The sequence below is a fragment of the Hyaena hyaena genome, unplaced genomic scaffold (genome assembly GCF_003009895.1).
Source record: "Hyaena hyaena isolate Hyena2069 unplaced genomic scaffold, ASM300989v1 scaffold_84, whole genome shotgun sequence".
Taxonomy (NCBI): Eukaryota; Metazoa; Chordata; class Mammalia; order Carnivora; family Hyaenidae; genus Hyaena; species Hyaena hyaena.
In genome coordinates this window covers 2517886-2539258 of record NW_024080716.1, presented here as the reverse complement: position 1 = coordinate 2539258, position 21373 = coordinate 2517886, and the positions used below count along the sequence as shown (strand labels likewise).

At 40.3% G+C, this 21373-nt stretch overlaps 1 protein-coding gene across 6 annotated transcripts in view; it reads right to left on the bottom strand.

The window, feature by feature from the left end:
- TP63 (tumor protein p63) overlaps nt 1–21373 on the bottom strand; it is a 104231-nt gene that overhangs the window by 68578 nt on the left and 14280 nt on the right. For all 6 annotated transcript variants that reach the window (XM_039234212.1, XM_039234210.1, XM_039234211.1 and 3 more), the window contains one exon: nt 16279–16533. In XM_039234212.1, the coding sequence (XP_039090143.1) occupies nt 16279–16500 (222 nt within the window). In that variant the 5' untranslated portion in view covers nt 16501–16533. The remainder of the gene's footprint in view (nt 1–16278; nt 16534–21373) is intronic.

The following is a 21373-nucleotide window of genomic DNA, read 5'->3' as shown; positions in this document are numbered from 1 at the left end:
AAAAAAAAAAAAAAAAAAAAAAAAAAAAGTATTCAGTGTCAGCACACTGCCTATGGGATGGAGTCCAAATGCCTTGATCTTCATAGGCTGGCCTCATTCTACCTTTCAAGGCTTAACTTTCACAGTTTCCCACACGTGACCCCAGCTTCAGGCAGAAGAGAGGAACCACCGTCCTGGAAAGGGCACAGCAGTCTTGCCTCTGTGTCTCTACTCCAGCGCCTGTCTGTAAAGTCCACTCTCTTCCCCACCTAATCAAAACCTGGCACAGAATAGGTCATCCATTGCTGTATTCCTCTTTCCTTCCAGCCACAAAAGACTTCTCTGGGTGCATAGAATTTTTAATTCAAAGTAACTTCAGAGGCCCCTTAATTGATTCTCTCATCTAAAACTTGAGTCAAGGGTCTCATCTGTTTTTACACACTGTGGTAGCTGAGCTCGCTACCACTGGAGGCAGTGCATTCCATCCGTATGGAATCCGGACCATTCTTCACTTTGAGCTGGAATCTGCAGCCCAGTGACTTCCTCTCTTTGGTGGAAATGGGGCCCTCTGTGGCCACCCAAACAGGCATAGAAAGTGGCTAGTTCCAGGAAAGCTGACAGTAAGAAAGAGCTCAGTGCAACTGGTTAGTTAGAATATTCATAGCATGGGTCTTAGTTCTTTTTGGGTTGAGGCTGACCCCCCTTTCACAGTATGGGACTTAGTTCTTTTTGGGTTGAAGCTGTAAAAATAATTCCTCCTCAGTGCTATCTTTCAGAGTACATTAATCATAAATTTATCTCAAAACGGTTCTTATTGAATAATTGTTCAAGGGACTTCCACATCAGAAATATACATGTCAGTGTGTCTGGGTGTAGCTGAAAGCCATAAATAAATAAATGTTATTCACATTCCTGGAGCTTCAATTTTAAAGATTTTTTTTTTAGATAAGGAGAAGAAATACTTATATTTAAAGTTATATTCATATTAAAAATTTTTAAATGAAACATTTTACAGAAACAAAACAAAACAAAAACCCAGAAAGTATATGTCTTCTAAGAATCAGGACCAACTTAGATTATATCCTCAGGATGCCCAAGGTGGAGATTCATTTTTCTCTGCTCCTAATTGTGATGAAAGTTTTAAAGTATTGCTGTAGTATCATCTCCACCACAAGGTGGAAGAAGTTAGAGGTACCCCTAGAGAGGATTCCCAATTATAGTTCCCAAGGCGGCTTAGTCTAAATTCTAATTCTAATTATCCAATTATGAGCCATCCAATTAAAATCACCAGTGACTAGCCACAGTGTTAGGCACTTTCCATTGGGTGTATTTAATCCTATCAATAAAGTGCTACCTAAAGATGTATTATTCCCATTTTATAGATGAGGAAGCTGCCTTAGGGATAGTGTCTTGCCCAAGCCTGCACAGATAGAGGGAGGCAGAATTCAACTCCAGGTCTATCAACTTACAGAGACTGAATACTTTCCACTCAGCACTTTGACTCCTTAGGTACTGCGGTTTATCTTCACTTTAGCAAAAGGGCCACAGTCCTTGTTTTCAGGAAGAGGTGAAGATGTGCTAGGTATCTACTAGGATGGTCACAGTACTTGTAACCATGAGATAACTAAAAATGATATTCTGTAAGCCCTCTTCCATATCTTGTAGGATTATATGTGTCATATCACATCTCATTGTAAGGTAGCAGTTGACAGAGCATTTTCATCTTAAATTGAGAATTTACAGAAAAGAGATAATCCCCTATTCTGTTTAAATGTTTCAAAGTATTACATTTTCTGCTTCTGAAGTCTAAATTCTGATGTCAAACAAATTCAGAATGCAATAAATTAGGAGCTAATCTATGCCCCACAACCATATGTCCAAGCGACAGCTTCAAAACAAATTTTCATACCATTTAAAAAAAGAAAATCTGTTAGTTTGGGAATGCTGGTAAGCAAGTTTTAGAAGGATGTAACCTCTCATACTGCTCATATAACAGCGTGGGCAGTACCCAGGCAAAATATATCCATTCTAATCTGCTCCACTTCTAATTTATTTTGTCGTGATGCTTTATCCATGTGGTGAGCACAACTGACCCACTATTGAGACCAGTGACGAAAGATATCCAACATTTCTGGTCATTGTATATGTGGATACTCACTAGGAGCCCCAAAGGCAGATACTATGAAGGTCAGATTCAAATTAAGCTCTGTGAAGTTAGGTTGTGTTTCTGAAGGAAAGCCTAATTTTAATAGTAATTATAATAAAAGAATATTTCTAACATGTAGAAAGAATATATAAAATTTTTAAAAATGCATCTAAGTTAAAATATTGCTTCAGTTACATCATGGCAGGAACTAGACTGAAGCATCACACTACCAAAGTCAAACTGTCACTACTGCACACAGAAAATGGGATTTAAAATTGTATTGCTTGTCTTTATTTCAATAAATTACCAGCAAATTATAATGGAGACCTTCCTTTCTGGAAATTTCAAAGCATTTAGAGAAGCATATGGAATGACATATTTACCGTATTCATTGACTAAGACCACCAACTCTTAGGTATAAAATGCATATTTCTCAAAAAGGAACTACACTTGCTAGGTAAAAGAAAATAAGTCCCATTTCCTCACCTTTCCTCAAATAGCTCAGTCAACTAAGAAGAAAACAGAAAGAAATAAAGGGTATGTTCCTATAGTTTGAAGCAACATCCAATAGATTACATGGAATGCATTCATCAAGGACGTCAAGATTTTAGATTAAATTTCAACATTCAATTTCAATTCCTTTGGCTTTCTCCTCATTTTAGAAATCCAGATTATGAAAATGTACCATAAAAGCATCTTAGAAAACATTCAATCAACACACTTAAAGGGTACACACCATACTTTTACAGAAGTACCGACTTTCTATTTTCTAACAAACCGTTCTCCCTTCTGCTCTCTGCTCTTCTTCCTTTTGATTAGCCTTTCTCCTCCCTGCTCCCAATCCCAAAATATCCAAGATGATGATTACACTTGGGTAGAGGCTGAAAGGAGATGCTATAAACACAAAAAATGTAACAAAAATTTCTCAGCACAATTTTTACACACATGTCTACACTACTGTGTGAAGAGAAGCATTATAACAGAGAACCATGGGGCGCTAGGCAAGACATGGATTCTGAAATATGAGTACATTACAGAAACTTCTACAAATGACTATCAATTTAATGCTTCCTGAGTAGGAAAGAGGTCTACCTTTCCTTCTAGTTCTGCTCAGTGAAGCATTGTCTTTTCTCTAAACCTCAAGTGCCCCATCATTTGCCACTGTAGCTTTTACACCAAAAAAGTGCATAGATGTGTCACGGCTTGTTAAATTATGTGATGACTTTCAGATGTAAAATGTAAATATCTGCAAAATATGCCTTTCTGGGGCACCTGGGTGGATTAGTCAATTACGTGTCTACTCTTGTTTTAGGCTCAGATCATGATCTCATGGTTGTGAGATGGAGCGCAACACTGGGCATGGAGCCTGCTTGGAATTCTCTCTTTCTCTCTCTCTCTCAGTCTCCCTCTCTCTCTCTCTCTGCCCCTCCCCTATACTCCCTCTCTCTCTCTCCCAAAGTGAATAAACATTTAAAAAGTATGCTTTTTTTACACCTATATACCAAAGTGTAAGCTATAGTCTTTGAAGATAGACATGAGATATGATCCATTATCAGTGAATATAATGCAAGAACAATATAAGCCTAAAGAAGGAGTTATCTATGGCAACCCTGAGAGATTGATGATATAGTTTTCAAAGATGGATTAAAATAGTTATTTTTCAAGTTGCCTATCTTTTTTTAAATGCTTATTTACTTTAGGGGGAGGGGGAGGGGGAGAGAGAGAGAGAGAGAGAGAGAGAGAGAGAGAGAGAGAGAGAGAGAGAGAAATCTGAAGTAGGTTCCAGGCTCTCAGCTGTTAGCACAGGGCCTCAAACTCCCGAACCATGAGATCCAAACCTGAACCAAAATGGAACACTTAACCAACTGAGCCACCCAGGCACGTCTGTCAAGTACCTTTCTAAACTCAAAGGGAATAAACTTAAAGTAAATCGTTTTAAAAGAGTGTGCATTGATTTATACTTGTATAACTTCAGTACATTCTAAGTATGAGAATAAGCAAAGGAGAAAGAGGTTATTTATCTAAGGGAGTTAGTTCAAAAAACTTTTTAACTATCATGTTAGGTTACATTTTCTACACGTCTATTCTAACTGTGAAAATATAAAAAAAGTTATTCCAAATTTCTGTTATGAAAACACTTTCTAATGCACCTACTGATTAACATGCTTTATTTAATTATCAAACACTATTTTCCAAAGGCCAGGCCTACAAATTACATGGTTTATTATGGAAAGGTTAAAAGAGTGAATGTAGGTGATAAATTTGAACAGAAAGCATTTATTTATTTATTTGTTGGTTGGTTGGTTTATTTTTAATTTGAGAGAGAGAGAGAGATCACAAGCCGGAGAGAGGAACAGAGGGAGAGAATTTTTTTGTTGTTGTTTTGTCTTGTTTTGTTTTTGAGAGAGAGAGAGAATGAATGAATGAATGAATGAATATGTTAAGCAGGCTCCATGCCCAATGTAGAACCTGACATGGGGCTCAATCCCATGACCCTGGAATCATGACCTGAGCCAAAATTAAGAGTTGCACCCTCAACTCCTCAACTGACCACCCAGGTGCCCCAAAGAGACATTTATTTTTGTTTGTTTGTTTATTTTTGAGAGACAGAGAGAGACAGAGCATGAGTGAGGGATGGGCAGAGAGAGAGGGAGACACAGAATCCAAAGCAGCTCCACGCTCTGAGTTGTCGGCACAGAGCCCAAAGTGAGGCTTGAACCCACAAACCATGAGATCATGACCCGAGCTGAAGTCGGACATTTAACCGACTGATCCACCCAGGTGCCCCCAAAGAGACAGGATTTAAAATTAGATCCTGGATCCAACATACAACTGTGTCCTCAAAGATATCCATGATAAATTACTCAGGCAAAGGAAGAGAGCTCTGTCCATTAGCACTCAGAGCCTTTCTCATAAACACTTACTTTTTTACTTCAAGACCGTTCTACTTTAGAGATTGTGGTGATGGTCAGGGATAGTAAACACACACACAAACTATTGAGATTTTCAAACTCCATAAGTTCCAGGTTTTTCTTTTTCCTTTTTCCTTACAAGCAAAATCTTCATACCTTTAAAATTTTATTCAAATCCTGAAAATGAAGAATGGTCTCCACTACAGAATTCTTTTTTGAATAGAATTCTTAGCAACAGGAAGATGTTTTTTAAGTATCCACTATAATTTTCCCCAGAAAAATTTTGAGCAACACAGGCATCTCAGATTACTATATGTCAAATGTATCAAAATTCTGGCATTAAACAGTTAATTAAAATGGTTATTATAATAGCATACCAGTTTTAGAGAAATCAATTCAAAAATAACTTAAAAATATATGTTATAAGTAAACTTAATATACATGTCAGGTCATTCAAGATATTTAAGCAAATTTTATAGGATTATGAGAAGTATTTTGCTATTTTAAACTATTATAGTGGTTCACAGTAGTCAGAATTTTGCTTATATGACATACAGTTAATCATGACTTACTTGTTGACAAGTCCTTGGTCAGAGATATAAGCCGCCATAACAATGTTGTTCTTATTGGAAAATGAGATTTGCTTTCCCAAGAATACAAAATAGTAAAATGAAAAAAGTCTTAACATAGGGAATAAGGAAAAGCAAGGAAACAAGGGCAAGGGAGAGAGAAGAAAGGAATATGTTTCAAGTCCAAAGTATAATTCTTGTGATTTAACTCTTTTGTTACTCAACTAGAGTAACATATATGTATATTTATATAAGTATGCATATTTATTTTTGTATTTTCAACAAAAAGAGAATGTTTTCTTCTTTTGCTGACCCCATAAAATAATCATAATTTAAAACTATTTTATTGGTTCTGCTAAAATGTAACCAGTACAACAGTAAGAAAAAAGTAACTGATTAACAGTTGTGGGATTGAATTAAATATGTTTTAAGAAGAAATTATATTAGAAAAATCTGCATATATACATGCGATATTATCTAGAGAGTATATTTTCATCCCACTTTTATTTCTAGGGATTTATATATCTGTACTGTTTCATCCATCTCTGCTTGTGAATGGAAAACTGATGAAACTGTAAGCATTCAAGCAGGCACATCTAAAAACAAAAATCCACGATAGGCTAACATATCATGTTTTGAGAACTTGATCTCTCAGCTTCCCAACAAGTTTCACAAATTTTAATTTGGCCTCACAACAATCCAGCCAAGTAAGTATTGTAAGACCCATTGAACAGATGGGCAGAATCAAACCAAGGTGCCCCAGATCACAAGACTTGTTAGTACCCAAAAGTCTCCCTCTGAGTCCTGGGTTCTACCTGGGCACACTCTTCTGTGCCGGTCAGATGACTTCTCAGATTCAAATGAGAACCCGAACGCTAAGTAACCATTGTTCTGCCTATCTAATGTAACATGGAAACCATTCAAATAAAAAGAAGAGTATTTTGAAATGGAGTACTCCTCTTCATTCTCTTTTTCCCTGATAGTAGATGATATTGGTTAAACAGCATAGAAAGTAGAAATAAAAACTGAATAACTGACCCATGAAGGAACGACTGACTGATGAACTTGAAAATTCACTAGTCCTCATATCACAATTAGAAATCTGTCGACCTTGGGAATACAATAGATGGCAAATTATATCGGCTTTTAATTTTTTGTTTCCACTAAGAAATTTTGAGTTTTCATTATCAGATTCAACGTGAAATGAGAATCTTCTTCTATGTGTAAAGTGAGAATCTCTCCCTGATTTACCTCACAATAAATGTGATCTAGGATCTCTGGCTACTATCAGATTTTCTTTTAAATCTCACCTGAGGGGAGCCTGATGATGGGGCCATCATCATTATTAAAAACTGCAGAAGAGACTGCTGCTAAGATCATTAGCTTTAGACCTCCGTGCATTTAATTATAGGACCCCTTGTTTTAAAAGCCTTTCCATGTCTACAGACCGTCTGCAGGGCTTCAAAGAGTCTAAGACTTTCCCTTACAATAAACTCTCCTTTAATCTTTTTTTTTTTAATGTTTTATTTATTTCTGAGAGAGAGAGAGAGGCAGCGTGAGCAGGGAAGGGTGAGAGAGAGAGGGAGATACAGAATCAGAAGCAGGCTCCAGGCTCTGAGCTGTCAGCACAGATCCCCATGCGGGGCTTGAACCCACTAACTGCGAGATCATGACCTGAGCTGAAGTTGGACGCTTAGCCAACTGAGCCACGCAGGTGCCCAAACTCTCCTTTAATCTTAAAGAATTGGAAATGGGTGGGCAGAAAGCCCACGTCAAGTGGCCTTCCAGTTCCGGTGACCCGAGTAGATGTAGTAATTGCTGTTGATAGAAAACTATGAGGATTTACTTTACACACAGTTGCTTTTACTCATGATATGGCAGCTGATTGCTAATCCCCTTTCCTGAGAAAAATGCATGCTCCTTTCTCCATCAGAGGGGGTGGGAACCATTCAGGGCTTGGTCATACCACAGAAACGGCTAATATTGGGGATACAAGTGGGAGAGGGTACAGAGCTCATATAGGAGAAGGCAACGTTCCCTCAATAAATGGTATACATCATTCTGGACTGATTTTAAGGAATCTTTATCAAGTTTAATGATATACTGCATTTCTTTTGAGTTATTAAAAATTTCATATGATATTATTCTCTGTTGAGACCTCAGTTTTCAGGTGATTTGAGTTCCGGCACACTCTCTATGTGCCAATTAAAAATAAGCTATCAGTTAGTGAGCTGAGAAGATTTATGTAAAACTCTTTAAATCTCACTGCCCTTTTATGATTACAATTTTGGCCAAGTTTGAGTTCTGCAAATTCTCTAATGATAAAAACTAAAAGCATACAGTAAGCTTTTCCTTAGATAAAAATCTAAAAATAAATACTATTTTTATAAAATACAATTTTAATTTTAGAAATTTAGCTTTCATTTTTCATTTATTGCATGAAAAATACTGAGAAAATTCTGCAGTGACAATGTGTTGCTTAGTTTATTATAGAAAGGGATTAATCTATACAGGTTTTTAATGTGACAGAGAATTATTTCTGAATGAAATATATTTACTCGCAATCTTTCCCTTAGTTGCTTGCTCGAGATTCCAGTTATATTATTAAACTCCACACCATCTTCCCTTGTCACTATTTAATATATCCCAAGGATAACATTCAGCAAGTCAACTGTTTTGTCTATAGTGTATTATAACTTATTAAAAAATAAAATCATTACTGTCACTTAAAGATCTGGAGATATTCCACACAAACTCAGGTTTCTAGCTGTTCTTAAAAATCTATTCTTTTAACGCCAGGTCTGCTTTCCCCCATGACAACAAGCTGGGGTTCCAAAGCACTTACCACTGTATGTGATTTCGTCTCACCACCATCCTTGTTCTCATCATTTGATTCTGGCTGATATTTGGGTACACCACCTCTAAGGTAGCCCATTTCTAGTCAAAATGATTTGTTAAACCAAAAGGGCCTGTTGATCGGATTCCCATTCTTTTATTTTGTTTTGTTTTTTTAAGCTTACTTATTTATTTTGAGACAGAAGGGACAGAGAGAGAATCCGAAGCAGGCTCCATGCGGTCAGTGCAGAGCAGTGACTGAAACCCACTGACTGAGATGATGATCTGAGCAGAAATCAAGAATCAGACACTTCACTGACTGAGTCACCCAGGCAGCCCTCGCTTCCCATGCTTGATGAAAAGGTTCATCAAGGTTGATTTATATCATGATCTTCCCAATATTAATCTACCACCCCTGGAAAGCAAAGCTACAGTGAACAAACAAGGTACTGAGTGGCCAGTAATACTTACAAAACCAAAAGAGAAACTCATCACTACTGACGATAACATAGTAAAGGAGGAGGACAAAGAGGAGAAGGGAAGGGGGGGGGGGAGGGATTAAGACAAGAAACAGAAGAAAAAAAAGAAAACTTTGTCGTAGAAAAAGAAATGCCAGCTGATTTTAAGTTTGCTATTTGTTTCTTTTTAATGCGTGGTGAGTTCTCATCATATTAGATATAATAAATCAGTATCAAATTTTCATTTTTAAATAAAAACCCTATAGTGCATTCAACAAATCTCTCAGAATACTGGGGGGGGGGGGGGGCATAAACATTAGATTAGGTGAAACTGGCCTATCACAAATACATTGGCCTAGAGTCAATCTAAACAAAACAGGATAAACATGCTGATTAGGTTCCTCTGCTCTGCGAACAATACCTTTTCCGCATGTCTTGCAATGGAAATTCATTTTAAAATCCAATCTAGAGTTAAGTAAGTAACACAAACCATCACCAAGAATCCTCAAGTCCTTTATTCAGTAGATTCTTCCTCAATACTTGGGGAACTAAGGAATAGCTGGTTAGCAGGTGAGTATGATCAATGTTATTATTTTCTTCACCACGAGAGAGGCACAAAAAGGCACTCCTCTGTGCATCTCTGGAGATAGGCAGGGCAGCTATGTCAAGAAGTGTAAATAACCTTGTTATGGGTAACAAATGTAACACAGGCAGGAGCCAAGTCTAGTGCTTTCGATCCCTCAGCAATAAAGCCTAACACCCACGCAATTATGAGATCAGCGCAAGCCCCCATTAGAGCTCAAACTTTGAAGACAAAAGTGTTTCCTTTGTGAAAAGAAGTTGATAAATCATATTCACCACGAAAAAGTTTGTCTGTACATCATGTCCTTTGATGGGCTATTCTTAAGAGTCCCAAGATTCCAGAGGGCCATGCAATGGGCTGGCTTGCATTAGATTTCTGCAGAGTTGGCAGCCTTATTCTGGAAGTCTTACATTACAGGTAACCTGATGACAGGGAGGGTGGGCCACAGGCATGCATCTCAGCTCGCCAGTGAAGCCAAGGGGAGAGAGCTTTGCAAGACTGATATGCTGGGATCAATGAAACTCTCCAGGGAACTGGCTGTTCCCCTTTCAAATGCCACCTCCCTAATCTCTCCACTTGCTCAAGTCAGATTCTTAAAAGCTCTGAACAGGACATGAGGCTGGCATGATTAGGAAAGGCAAAGGAAGAATGCTCTCTATAAATCATGGGTGGAGGGAAAAAGCATCAAATTTACAGTTAACAATCAAGGTCAGATCTGGGGTATACTGCTTGGAACTATAACTGCTTCCTTTAACCATGAAGAGAAAACAAAGTCTCTTAATATTTATTAAGGGCCTACTGTACGCTAGACAGTGTGCTGGGTACCAGGTCAGGATGCCTGCCCGCTAAGACCTTGAAATCTATTCAGGGAGAAAGTCACAATAGCAAAAAAGGATTGTATGTCCAAAGGCCAGGTCATTATCTCATAAGCACAACAAAAACCACTAACCTGAGGTTTTCACAGTGTTTGCCCACAGATAATACTGTGTGTCATGGGTTATGAGAAAACAGCTCTCAAATTGACAAAGGTTTATAATCGAGACAGACTGACTTATATTCACAAAGAGGCCTGGTGACTAGAGTTCAGTGAAAGAAAACACTCTGCCCCCAGAAGTGGGGTTCTTACCAGACCTCTCTGTTCTCAGGTACCACCGAAAGCTGATCTCTTCCCCACCAATAATTCCAAAAGCGATCCAGGTCAGGTCATATGATTCTTCCTAATGGCCACAGAGTGATTCTTTATATGGATTTGCCCCCAAATTATTGAAAGTACCACACTGGCGAGCGTGTAGGCTCTCCCCAGTACTCTGCCATTGCGAATCAATGTGTTGGCCCATTTCACATAAGTGAAATCTACAGTTTTCCTCTATTTAACATGATGACTGAAAATGGCATCCCCATTAATGTAGTGGCAGGTTAACAATGAAAAATAAATGCTGAAGTCAACGGGTTCTTAAGATACGGAGAGGGCCCTGCCTTGTGCAGGCAAGGAGCCTGCATCGGCTTGGGCAGGCATAGGAAAATAGCACAGTCACCCTGCCTGTGTACGGGCCAGCCTGTTATCATTCTATAGCATCTATTCATATATTTGGATAGTGGATAATATCACAGTCCCCTAGAGCTAGAGTATGCATGTTAATAGCCTGAAAGCACTAAGAAAAGCAAGAAAAGTAGAAACATTCTGCTCTGCGTTCCTTTACCTTATTACTTGTTGTACCAGTGAACCCTCACAAAACTGTAATAAGCTCATGAAACAAAGGGATCAAAATTCAGATTCATAAACATTATATGCCCATGGCAAGTCGGGTGCTGATTAGTGCCCTATACAGGTCGTGCAATCCTCATAATAAGGAATGTATGAACATGCCCACTTGTAGGCATGAAAAAGTGAGGTTCAAAGAGATTGGATTCTTTGGGTAGGTCCCTTATGCCACTAGGAAATTTCAGAATTGCAATCTGTACCTGAGTTTCCTGCCAATTCTACAATACCATTCTGTCAACCCTCTTATGGCTAATGGTTCCTAGCTACCATACTGGAGTAGCACCTTAATATAATAAGTAGTAAGTCTCTCCTAACAGGAGCAATTATATTGTAGAAACAAGCAGAGACTGAAAGTAAATCCTAAATTCAGTGTTGGTTTGGGTTTGCACGTGTATGTGTGTGTGTCCGTGAATAGAGAATATGGAAAAATGAAATCACGCTTCATTTTATTTTATTGGAGAAGTTTAAAATCAATACCCTATTTTTATGGAACTGGAAACACAACCGTATTTGTTCTATAAAAAATAGAGGCGTGCCTGGGTGACTCAGTCAGTTAAGTGTCCAACTTTGGCTCAGGTCACGATCTCATGGTTCGTGAGTTCGAGACCTGTGTTGGGCTCTGTGCTGACAGCTCAGGGCCTGGAGTCTGCTTTTGATTCTGTGTCTCCCTGTCTCTCTGCTCCTCCTCCACTCACATTCTGTCTCTGTCTCTCTTCTTTTCTCTCTTTCTCTCAAAAGTAAACATTAAAAAATAAATAAAAAATAGAGAAAGCAAAGGGAAGATGCCTACATACTTTAAGTATATTAATTATGTTTTGGCAGTAATTCTGCATAAAACCAGAATTAAAAGGGAAAACACGAAAGGACAATGACAAGTGATAAAATGGTACTAAAACGGTTTTTATTACAGAATTCCCAGAATGCTTTGCAGTAAGTGTAGCTCTTCCTACTGACAGCTGTTTCTGCTGCTTCCCGTTTGCACGCAGTTTTAAATTATAGTGCCTGGGGCCCCTGGGTGGCTCAGTCAGTTGAGCATCCAACTTCAGCTCAGGTCATGATCTCACGGTTCGTGGGTTCGAGCCCCGCGTCGGGTTCTGTGCTGACAGCTCAGAGCCTGGAGCCTGCTTTGGATTCTGTGTCTCCCTCTCTCTGACTCTCCCCTGCTCATGCTGCCTCTCTCTCTCTCTCTCAGAAATAAATAAAACATTAAATTATAGTGTTTTATTTTGAAAAGTTGCTTTAAAATGTACAGACTGCCTAAGAAATAGGTGTTGTGTAATATGACACATTGGCTTCTATTGGCTAGGCTTTAGCCCCATACTACACAGGGCCCGTGGGTCCCTGTATATCTCCTTCTATCAGGGGGAAAGACAGTCTAGACAGGATGGCAGACAGACTTGAACTGGTAGTGAGGGACCCTGGGTTCCTCTCCCTTCTCGACGGGTGGTCAGCTTTGTAACCTTGACTTCTCTAGGTTTCCTCATTTATAAAAGTGGGGCTAACAGCCTCAGCTGTGAGGCTCAGCCCAAATAAAAGTATGGGACAATACTTTTAAAAATGTGAGGTCTATGGGGGCACCTGGGTGGCTCAGACCGTAAGCGTCCAACTCTTGGTTTTGGCTCAGGTCAGAATCTCACAGCTTATGACAGCTCTGCTGTCATGCTGACGGTGCTGAGCCTGCTTGGCATTCTCTATCTCACTCTCTGCCCCTCCCCCCAACACTCATGCATGTGCTGGTGCTAGCTCGTGCTCTCTCTCTCTCTCTCTCCCCCCATCAAAATAAATAATCTTTCAAAAACAAAACCAGTGAGGTCTGTGTATAAGTGGGGGGATATATAATTTGGCTTAGAGAATTAGATGCTGCTATATACCAGATACCAGTGTCCATGGCTAGATCCGAGGTCTTTTCAGGTGATTTCAATTGCTACTCAGATAAGGGTTCAAGTGTCCTAAGTTTAGAAGAAATGCAACTGAGCCTAAAATAAAACTGATGCTGAACAAGAAAGGACTACTTAGGAAAACTCTAGACACCACATGCTACACTAGAAGGAGAGAATGGACATCTAATCCAACCTATTCTATAAAACCTGTAAAATTCTATAGGATTCGGTAAAATATGTAGGGTAGACTGTAGAGAGCTGGTTTGAAATCCAAGAAAGACAAAACAGCTTAACCCAGGCCACTCATTAAATGGCAGGCAAAACACCTAACAAGAACTTATGTCCTTCTAAAAGTGGCCTATGCTGATTTTTAATACTAGCACACCAGAAGAAAGGAAAATAGATTTCACCGGACTCAGCCCCTTCCTCATCAAAGACACAGACAGAACTCGAGCAAGACCAAGTGACTGGGCTACAGTCACAAAGATGATCATGTCTAGAATCCAGGTTTTCTGTCCCACAAACCGTGGCCCTTCCCCTAACACCAGTGCCTACCCCCTGGATTCAGGGCACTGACCTCAAGGTTATCCCATGTATGGAAATTTTACCAGAAAGACTCCACAAGACATTTCCTCTTCTTTTTAACCTACCACTTAGGTATATATCCCCAGCCGTGTGTGTGTGTGTGTGTGTGTGTGTGTGTGTCCCAATTTACTTCTCCTAGAGAGGTGGCTTTGATGGTTCAGAATTGTGTTCAATATGGAAAAACATAAACATTAAGATTTCTGTATGAGGAGGGGCGCCCGGGTGGCTCAGTCGGCTAAGTGTCCGACTTCAGCTCAGGTCATGATCTCGCAGTTCGTGGGTTCGAGTCCTGTGTTGGGCTCTGTGCTGATAGCCAGCTCAGAGCCTGGAGCCTATTTCAAAGTCTGTGTCTCCCTCTCTCTCTGACCCTCCCCTGCTCACACTCTCTCTATCTCTCTCTCAAAAATAAATAAAAAACATTAAAAAAAAGATTTATGTATGAGGAGGTGATGGGGAGGCAAAGGAGGCTGATTTAAGGTTGCATTTGCAACAAGATCTATCACCATGGTTCTTACACCATTTTAGAAGGGAAGTGAGCAGTCATTTAGTGGCCTCCATATGTCCATCAGCCCTTCAGATGTGCTTATTCCTAACACAGTGGAGCTCGGTCTGGGTACACAAATGAAAGACTGTTAGCCTGGAAGATCAGGGATCCAGAACATCCAATCGGCGACCCCTATCCTAAAGCACATTGTGCTCCATTTATAAAATGGTTAGTCGAGAAGATTTTCAGCAAAGTATTACTTAGACTGATCAACCAATATTTATTAAGGCCTATAAGCTTTAAGTTTACTTCCCTTTAGTGTCCATCTCCAGGATTATTCATATAAAAGACACTCAAGATTATGATACAATTGATAAATCACACACGGAAAAAAGATCAAATTGTAGGCTCATAGTTAGGCTTTAGGTCTGAAATGTGAACCACGACAGAACTACTTTTCACACTGTGATAACAAAGCACTAAAACAGAATTTTAGGCAAATTTTGAACATCCCGATGTGGAATGGTAGAAAAAGAAAGAAAGAGGGGTGCCTGGGTGGCTCGGGTGGTTAAGCGTCCAACTTCAGCTCAGGTCATGATCTCAGAGTTCCTGAGTTCAAGCCTCGAATCGGGCTCTGTGCTGACAGCTCAGATCCTGGAGCCTGCTTCGGATTCTGCGTCTCTCTCTCTCTCTCTGTCCCTTTCCAACTCACGTTCTCTGTCTCTGTCTCTTTCTCTCTCTCTCAAAAAAAATGAATAAACATTTAAAAAAAACTTTTCTTAATTAAAAAGAAAAGAAAAAGAAAGAAAGAACACAATCTGGCGGGGAGGCCAGAATCAGAAATAGGTCCTGCTGCACAAAAGCTTCTGTCCGTTTAGGGATGTCGTTAAACCTCTACATTCTTAGCTTTCCTCACTAGTCAAACGGGAAGTATACAGCTCATCCTACCTAGCACACAAACAAGTGAAGACAAAATGAGGGAACACATGTGAAATGACATTGGGAGGTAGTGACATAAATGTTGATTGTTTTGTGAACCAGATACAGCTGGACTAAAGCAATAGTGAACTAGATGCTATAATGTAAAAGTAAAACACTTTCCAAAGAAACCTATTTGCCAAAGAGGGGGAAAAAACTGTGAAAGCAATTCTAAAGCTACCTGTCAATAAGAGGACGATATTTGGAAGCGCTTTTGGAATCTTTGCAAATATTAAGTTGTTTGAAAAATATGCATGCCACTTTGGTTTGGGCATTCTTTGATCAAACAATTAAAGCAAGTCTTGTATATCTCCTCCCTTATATATAAGCTTTATTTATAATACCTTACAATATGAACTTTGAAACAGAATAAGCATTCTTGCACCTTTTTAAGTTTTGAAAATATTTCCGTATTTTCTTGGAAAAGTTATATATGTAAAGTTCTTTTTTCCAACATTTCTCATCAGAATGTCTTTGGACTAATTCAGGACTCTGGGGTACAGTTTTAGAAGCTTCTTTGGTGGGGGGGAATTCTAAATATAATGAATCCATTTGTATCAGTAAATTACTATTCGTGTTTTAGAACCTACATGTATAAACAAATTTAGCCCTTCCTTAATAAGTGAGATTTACATTTATTACTCCATGTCTGTGATTTTATTTTTTAATCACGTATTAATATGGCATTTACTTCTTTAAAATAATGAGGCTGGTAACTAACCTACATTCTGGAAAATGCAAATACGTATCCTAGGACTATGATGTTTCTTGTTGGCATAATGCTTTATAGCTTTGCAAAAACTTTCACACCAAGGACCCCTGACAGCAGGAATGGAGAGAATAGATCTGCTGAAATCGCTAGAAGCCATTCAGAATTACAGGGCTTTGGTTCCCAGATCGGCACTTTGGCCACGTGACGGCACTTTTTCTTTCTCTGGTTCAATGTTAAACATTCAAAACCAAAATATCCTTGGAGGGCAGGGAGAAACTGTGTGAAATGAATCTCTCAGCTTTGACAGGGCTGAGAAGTCCCCAGGGGGGCAAGGAAAGACCACCCTCCGAGGCAAGGGTCAGGTTTAAGGGCACGCAGGTGCCCAGGGCTCTTACCGTCCAGGTGGCCGACTTGGCGGTGCTGGACTGCTGGAAAGACACGTCGAAGCTGTGCGGGCCCGGGTAGTCGGTGTTGGAGGGGATGGCGGGGGACGGCGAGAGGGCATCGAAGGTGGAGCTGGGCTGCGCATAGGGCGACGGTGCCGTGACGCTGTTCTGCGCGTGGTCTGTATTGTAGGGGCTGGTGGACGAGGAGCCGTTCTGAATCTGCTGGTCCATGCTGTTCAGGAGCCCCAGGTTTGTGTACTGTGGCTGCAGGGCACCCAGAAACCCCAGAGTTAGCTATTTCAGCTGCACAACATTGCTCCAAAAAGGCATCATTTGGTGCATGCATTGTACAGAAATCCAACTTGGGTCTATGAAACTTCACATTTCAAGTAAAAGGATCCATTTGTGAGACGCATAAACGTCAAGGGAAGTCTGAGACCCCTGTGTGCCTTATAAGGACCTGCACAGATCACATAGCTTAATGTGCAGCCTTCGGAGACTGTGTTTTCCTGAAGACCAACTGAAAGTAGAATATATCGATGATACTGAGGTAGCGTTGTATGGTGACAGACAGTGGCTGCATGTGTGGTGAGCATCGCATCGGGTATAGACTTGGCATCAGTATATTATACCTCTAAAACTAATGTAACATTGTGTGTCAACGATAAAGTTTTAAAAATGTATGCTCATTAACAAAGTGGACAAAAAAGTCCAGTGTTTAGTAGGTGTATAGAAGGTCTTCCAAATAAATGAAGACCATCTGCTACTTTTTTTCTCCCTTCCTGCCATGATATTCAGAATGAGAAAGATCACTGGATAGATATGTTCTAAAAGGGATGTGAGCATCAAATCATTGTAGATGGAGCAAAAGCAGATGTTCTCCAAATTTCCTTGTAGTCTTATTATCTAAATTCCGTCCCAAGGTACCAAGAAGGCCCCCCAACCCCCTGACCAAGGACTCAGTTCATCAAGCCTGGTGAAGCATCAGTAGCAAGGTCAGGGAGAGTCCCCTATATATTTTTAAGTCACATGTTTGCATGTCATCCAAACACAGCCTCATTTTGATTCTGCTCTTTCATTTTCTCTACGGCAGTTTAATCTTTGCTAGAGTAGAACATGTGTAAGAGAAATATCACTTAGTTATGATCAGCATTCTATATTTGATATAATTGAGAAGTACATTAGCTCGTGTCACTCTCTGCCAGATGCTTTATGTCTTCTGTGCAGTTATAGAGTAGGCACTCTGCCCAAGGGGTACGGAAAGAATGAGTTAACTTTTCGTTTAATCTGCCAAAAAAATATACAACTACCAGAGAGGGGGAGCGATCTGCATAAGCATCAGCTAATAAGCAAAGAGTGGGAATTTTGAAACCAAATCTTCTGACTCCAAGTCCAGGGCCTGCCCAACACCATGACACCTGTCAGCCTGAGGAGATAATTCAAGCCATTCCTAAACTTGAGTCAAACTGGACACGTTTCTGGAAGGCGCACCCACCCCATGGTACAGGTTTGCTTGTCCACGTCAATCTCATTGTTTCCTCAAGTGAGTGAAGGGGAAACCAGGCAAAAGCAAGAAGAGAAAAAGCAATTTTGCAGGCACCTGTTTTAGAAAGGAAAGGAGCCTGGCCCCTCACTGGAAAAAAGAACTCTGATGGCCCCAGACCCCCCCGTAAAACGATGGAGGAGAACAAACTTACAGAGGCAATAGAAGCTTGACAAAAATGTTAATTAAACCAAGTTATTTAACTAAACTTTCGGTATTTCACATGGGGAGGAGAGACGAAGAACTCCCCCATTCCATTCAGTCCAGAGAGCATCTGTCTAAATGTTAAAGGCCACATGCCCATTCCATTACATTTATACTTTCGCATTCCACTGGCGAATGCCACGTCCCCATTTGCTCTTCAAATGACTATTAATCTCCTGACACTTATCCCCATGCTGACAAGAGCAGCTGTTTGTCTTGCCCCCGCTCCCCTCTGACTTCTGCAGCAACTATTCCCTGCCTTGTCCTTCATCTTCAACTATGCCCTCTTGATAGGTGAGGCAGGCTTGCAGGTGAGCCGACTCGGGTAGAGGGGAACCGAACCCGAGGCTCCACAAAGTGCCCACACCCCACCCCAGGTCCGAGTTCAAGTCCCCAGGCATCTTAGGCCTGCAGCAGCAGCGGAGGAATGGGATTGAAAAGATATTATTTGTGTTCAAGTTAAGGGTCAGCATGCAAAGCCCTCCTGAACATCCCTTAGGAATCAGATAATGCTCCCAGAGGCACGTGCTTCCCTACAGCGGTACAATTAGGGAAGCGGCCGGCCCTGACATAAAGGACAAAGAAACTCGGCCGGCCGAGCACTTTCTCACAGGCAGTAAAATGCCTGTTGAGCCACCCCTTTCCTGGCCCTTCCAGCTACGCAGAATGGAACTTCGGCTAATTGTGGGCTTGGATGAGAACAAAGAAACATAGCCCTTTGAAATTTTTTTTTTTCAATATATGTCAAGAGAAAAGTTTTTGGGACCAGCTTTAAAAGCCAGTGAGCAAACACTCAGCGCTTCTCGAAGGACTTAAGAGAAATGGAAAATGCATTTACCTCAGAGGCACATAGGGGACCCCCTAGAATAGCAGGCAGGAAGGCTGAACGCAGTGGGTGGTTCTAAAGAAGCAGAAACCTTATTCCGAGTTTAATAGCACTGTGGGTGCTGATGGCTGGGCTTTTAAATGCCATCATGTGTAATTCCAACCAGTTTAGGTGAAATATTTTACTTCATAACAACAGAGTATGCTTCCAATATCTCAGTTTATGTAGGCATCGTAAAGCTGGAATTCTCAGGTTTAGACAAAGAGCTGCTTACCATCCAAGATAAAAATGGAAGAACACATTTCAATTCAAACCTTTCTTAAGTTTTACTTTAAAGAAACATAAGCCAAGTAGTATACCCAATTGTCTTAAAAGAAAGTCTAAAGTATAAAACCAGTACTACTAACTTTAAATGAACTAGCCTAGGGGCCCCTGGGTGGCTCAGTCAGTTAAGCATCTGACTTCGGCCCAGGTCATGATCTCACAGTTTATGGGTTCGAGCCCCACATCGGGCTCTGTGCTGACAGCTCAGGGCCTGGAGCCTGCTTTGGATTCTGTGTCTCCCTGTCTCTCTATTCCTCTCCTGCTCATGCTCTGCTTCTTTCTCTCTCAAAAGTAAATAAACATTAAAAAAATTTTTTAAATAATTAATTAATTAATCATCCTAAAATACGAACAAGAACAAACCCACCAAAATAGGAATTCCATGAATGGAAGTCTACTTGGATACTTTACATAACTTTATTAAAACTCAAGGTCATAAACCTGTCACGGGAAACAGTACTTTTGAAGTTATTTTAAAAAGCATTTAGTTAACAACAACAACAGAAGTTTCTTCTGTGCTTCTTTCATTTGACACGAGAGTGGGCATGTTGAGAAGCATTGGAGGCCGAGGGGCAGAACAACATTGCCAAGACCAAGTACTCCATCAGCAGAATGAGCAAAATAATTTGCGTGACCCATTATAAGATGAAAATGCAGGGCCTTCTGTTCATAAATTACTAAGTTTCAAAATGGTGGGGCACCTGGGGGGCTCAGTCAGTTAGGAGTGTGACTCTTGATTTCAGCTCAGGTCATGATCTCACGGTTCCTGAGTGCGAACCTCGCAGTCAGTGCAGAAACTGCTTGGGATTCTCTCTCTCCCTCTCTCTCTCTCCTCCCCCCACCCTACTCTCTTTATGTCTCTCTCTCTCTCTCTCAAAGGAAGGAAGGAAGGAAGGAAGGAAGGAAGGAAGGAAGGAAGGAAGGAAGGAAGGAAGGAAGGAGGGAAGGAAGGAGGGAAGGAGGGAGGGAAGGAAGGAGGGAAGGAAGGAGGGAAGGAGGGAGGGAAGGAGGGAGGGAAGGAGGGAGGGAAGGAGGGAGGGAGGAAGGAAGAAAGAAAGATTTTTTTAAATGGTGATAGCAAAGCATCAAACAAAACACAGGATCCTTTGCTACTACACACTTCGTATGCCCATGAAGCTAGCTCTGCACCAGATTAATGAGAATAATATTTATCCCTTATTTTCCACCAAGGTGAAGCTGATGGTATGAGTAAAGCAATGCCTGTGCCCCTTTTTTACTATAATTCCATAAATATAGAGGGGAGGCATCTTGTATTATTCTTGGATGCTCATGTGACTTCTATTTACAGTGCCCAGTAAAAGGGTGTCAGAAGTTAGAACATGACAGTTTCACATTGGTCACAAAAACTACCTCTGAAAAACTATATGGGGTTGCCTATGTCCCATGTGATCTGATGTAACCAAAACTATTAGTGTATTTGACATGAAATAGAAAGCAGATTGTCTGTTTCTAAACCACGAGGCATCTTGATTCTACAATAAACTTAACACACTCTGTAGACACTCAATGAATGAATGAATGAATGAATAAAAATGTTATATATCTACTCTATCATGTCTGAAAGAGGAGACAGCCATGTTTCCACAAAACCTGAAAGGCGTAATGAACACAATATACCTGAAGTCTACTGTACACCTGATAAAGGAAAGCAATTGATTTCCTCTGAATTCAAACAGATGCTTCATTTCCCAGAAAATAACTTTGAAACAGAAGACTCACCACCTGGACTCTAGGTTTTTTACCAGCATCTGTAGCTGGAATACATTTAGTGTAGTTGATCTGACCACAGAAAGGATGATACACACCTTGGTCACAGAGACTTATACTCCTGCAATCAAAGAACAGCTTGGGGGTGTTCTGGAACATGGAGCTGCCATGATAAGGGTAGGGATACCCAGGGGCTGAAACTCAAACTGCTTGCTTCTACCATTAGGAAAGAGTAAGTTTAGGTAAGTACTATTCCCAAATACAGCTAAGAGTATTTTCTTGTTTTTCTCCTCTCTTACACCCTTTACGTTCTCATAGTCACCTATAGGCTCTGATTTGTTTCTTCACTAAACTTCAGTTTGGATTGATGATTAGAATTAAAATACAGAAGATTAGATTTTTTTTTCCTGAGTGGACACTGTAGTAAGAGTGTCATATAAATGCAATTCCTATTTAGTTGCATCTATTTTTCTTTCCTG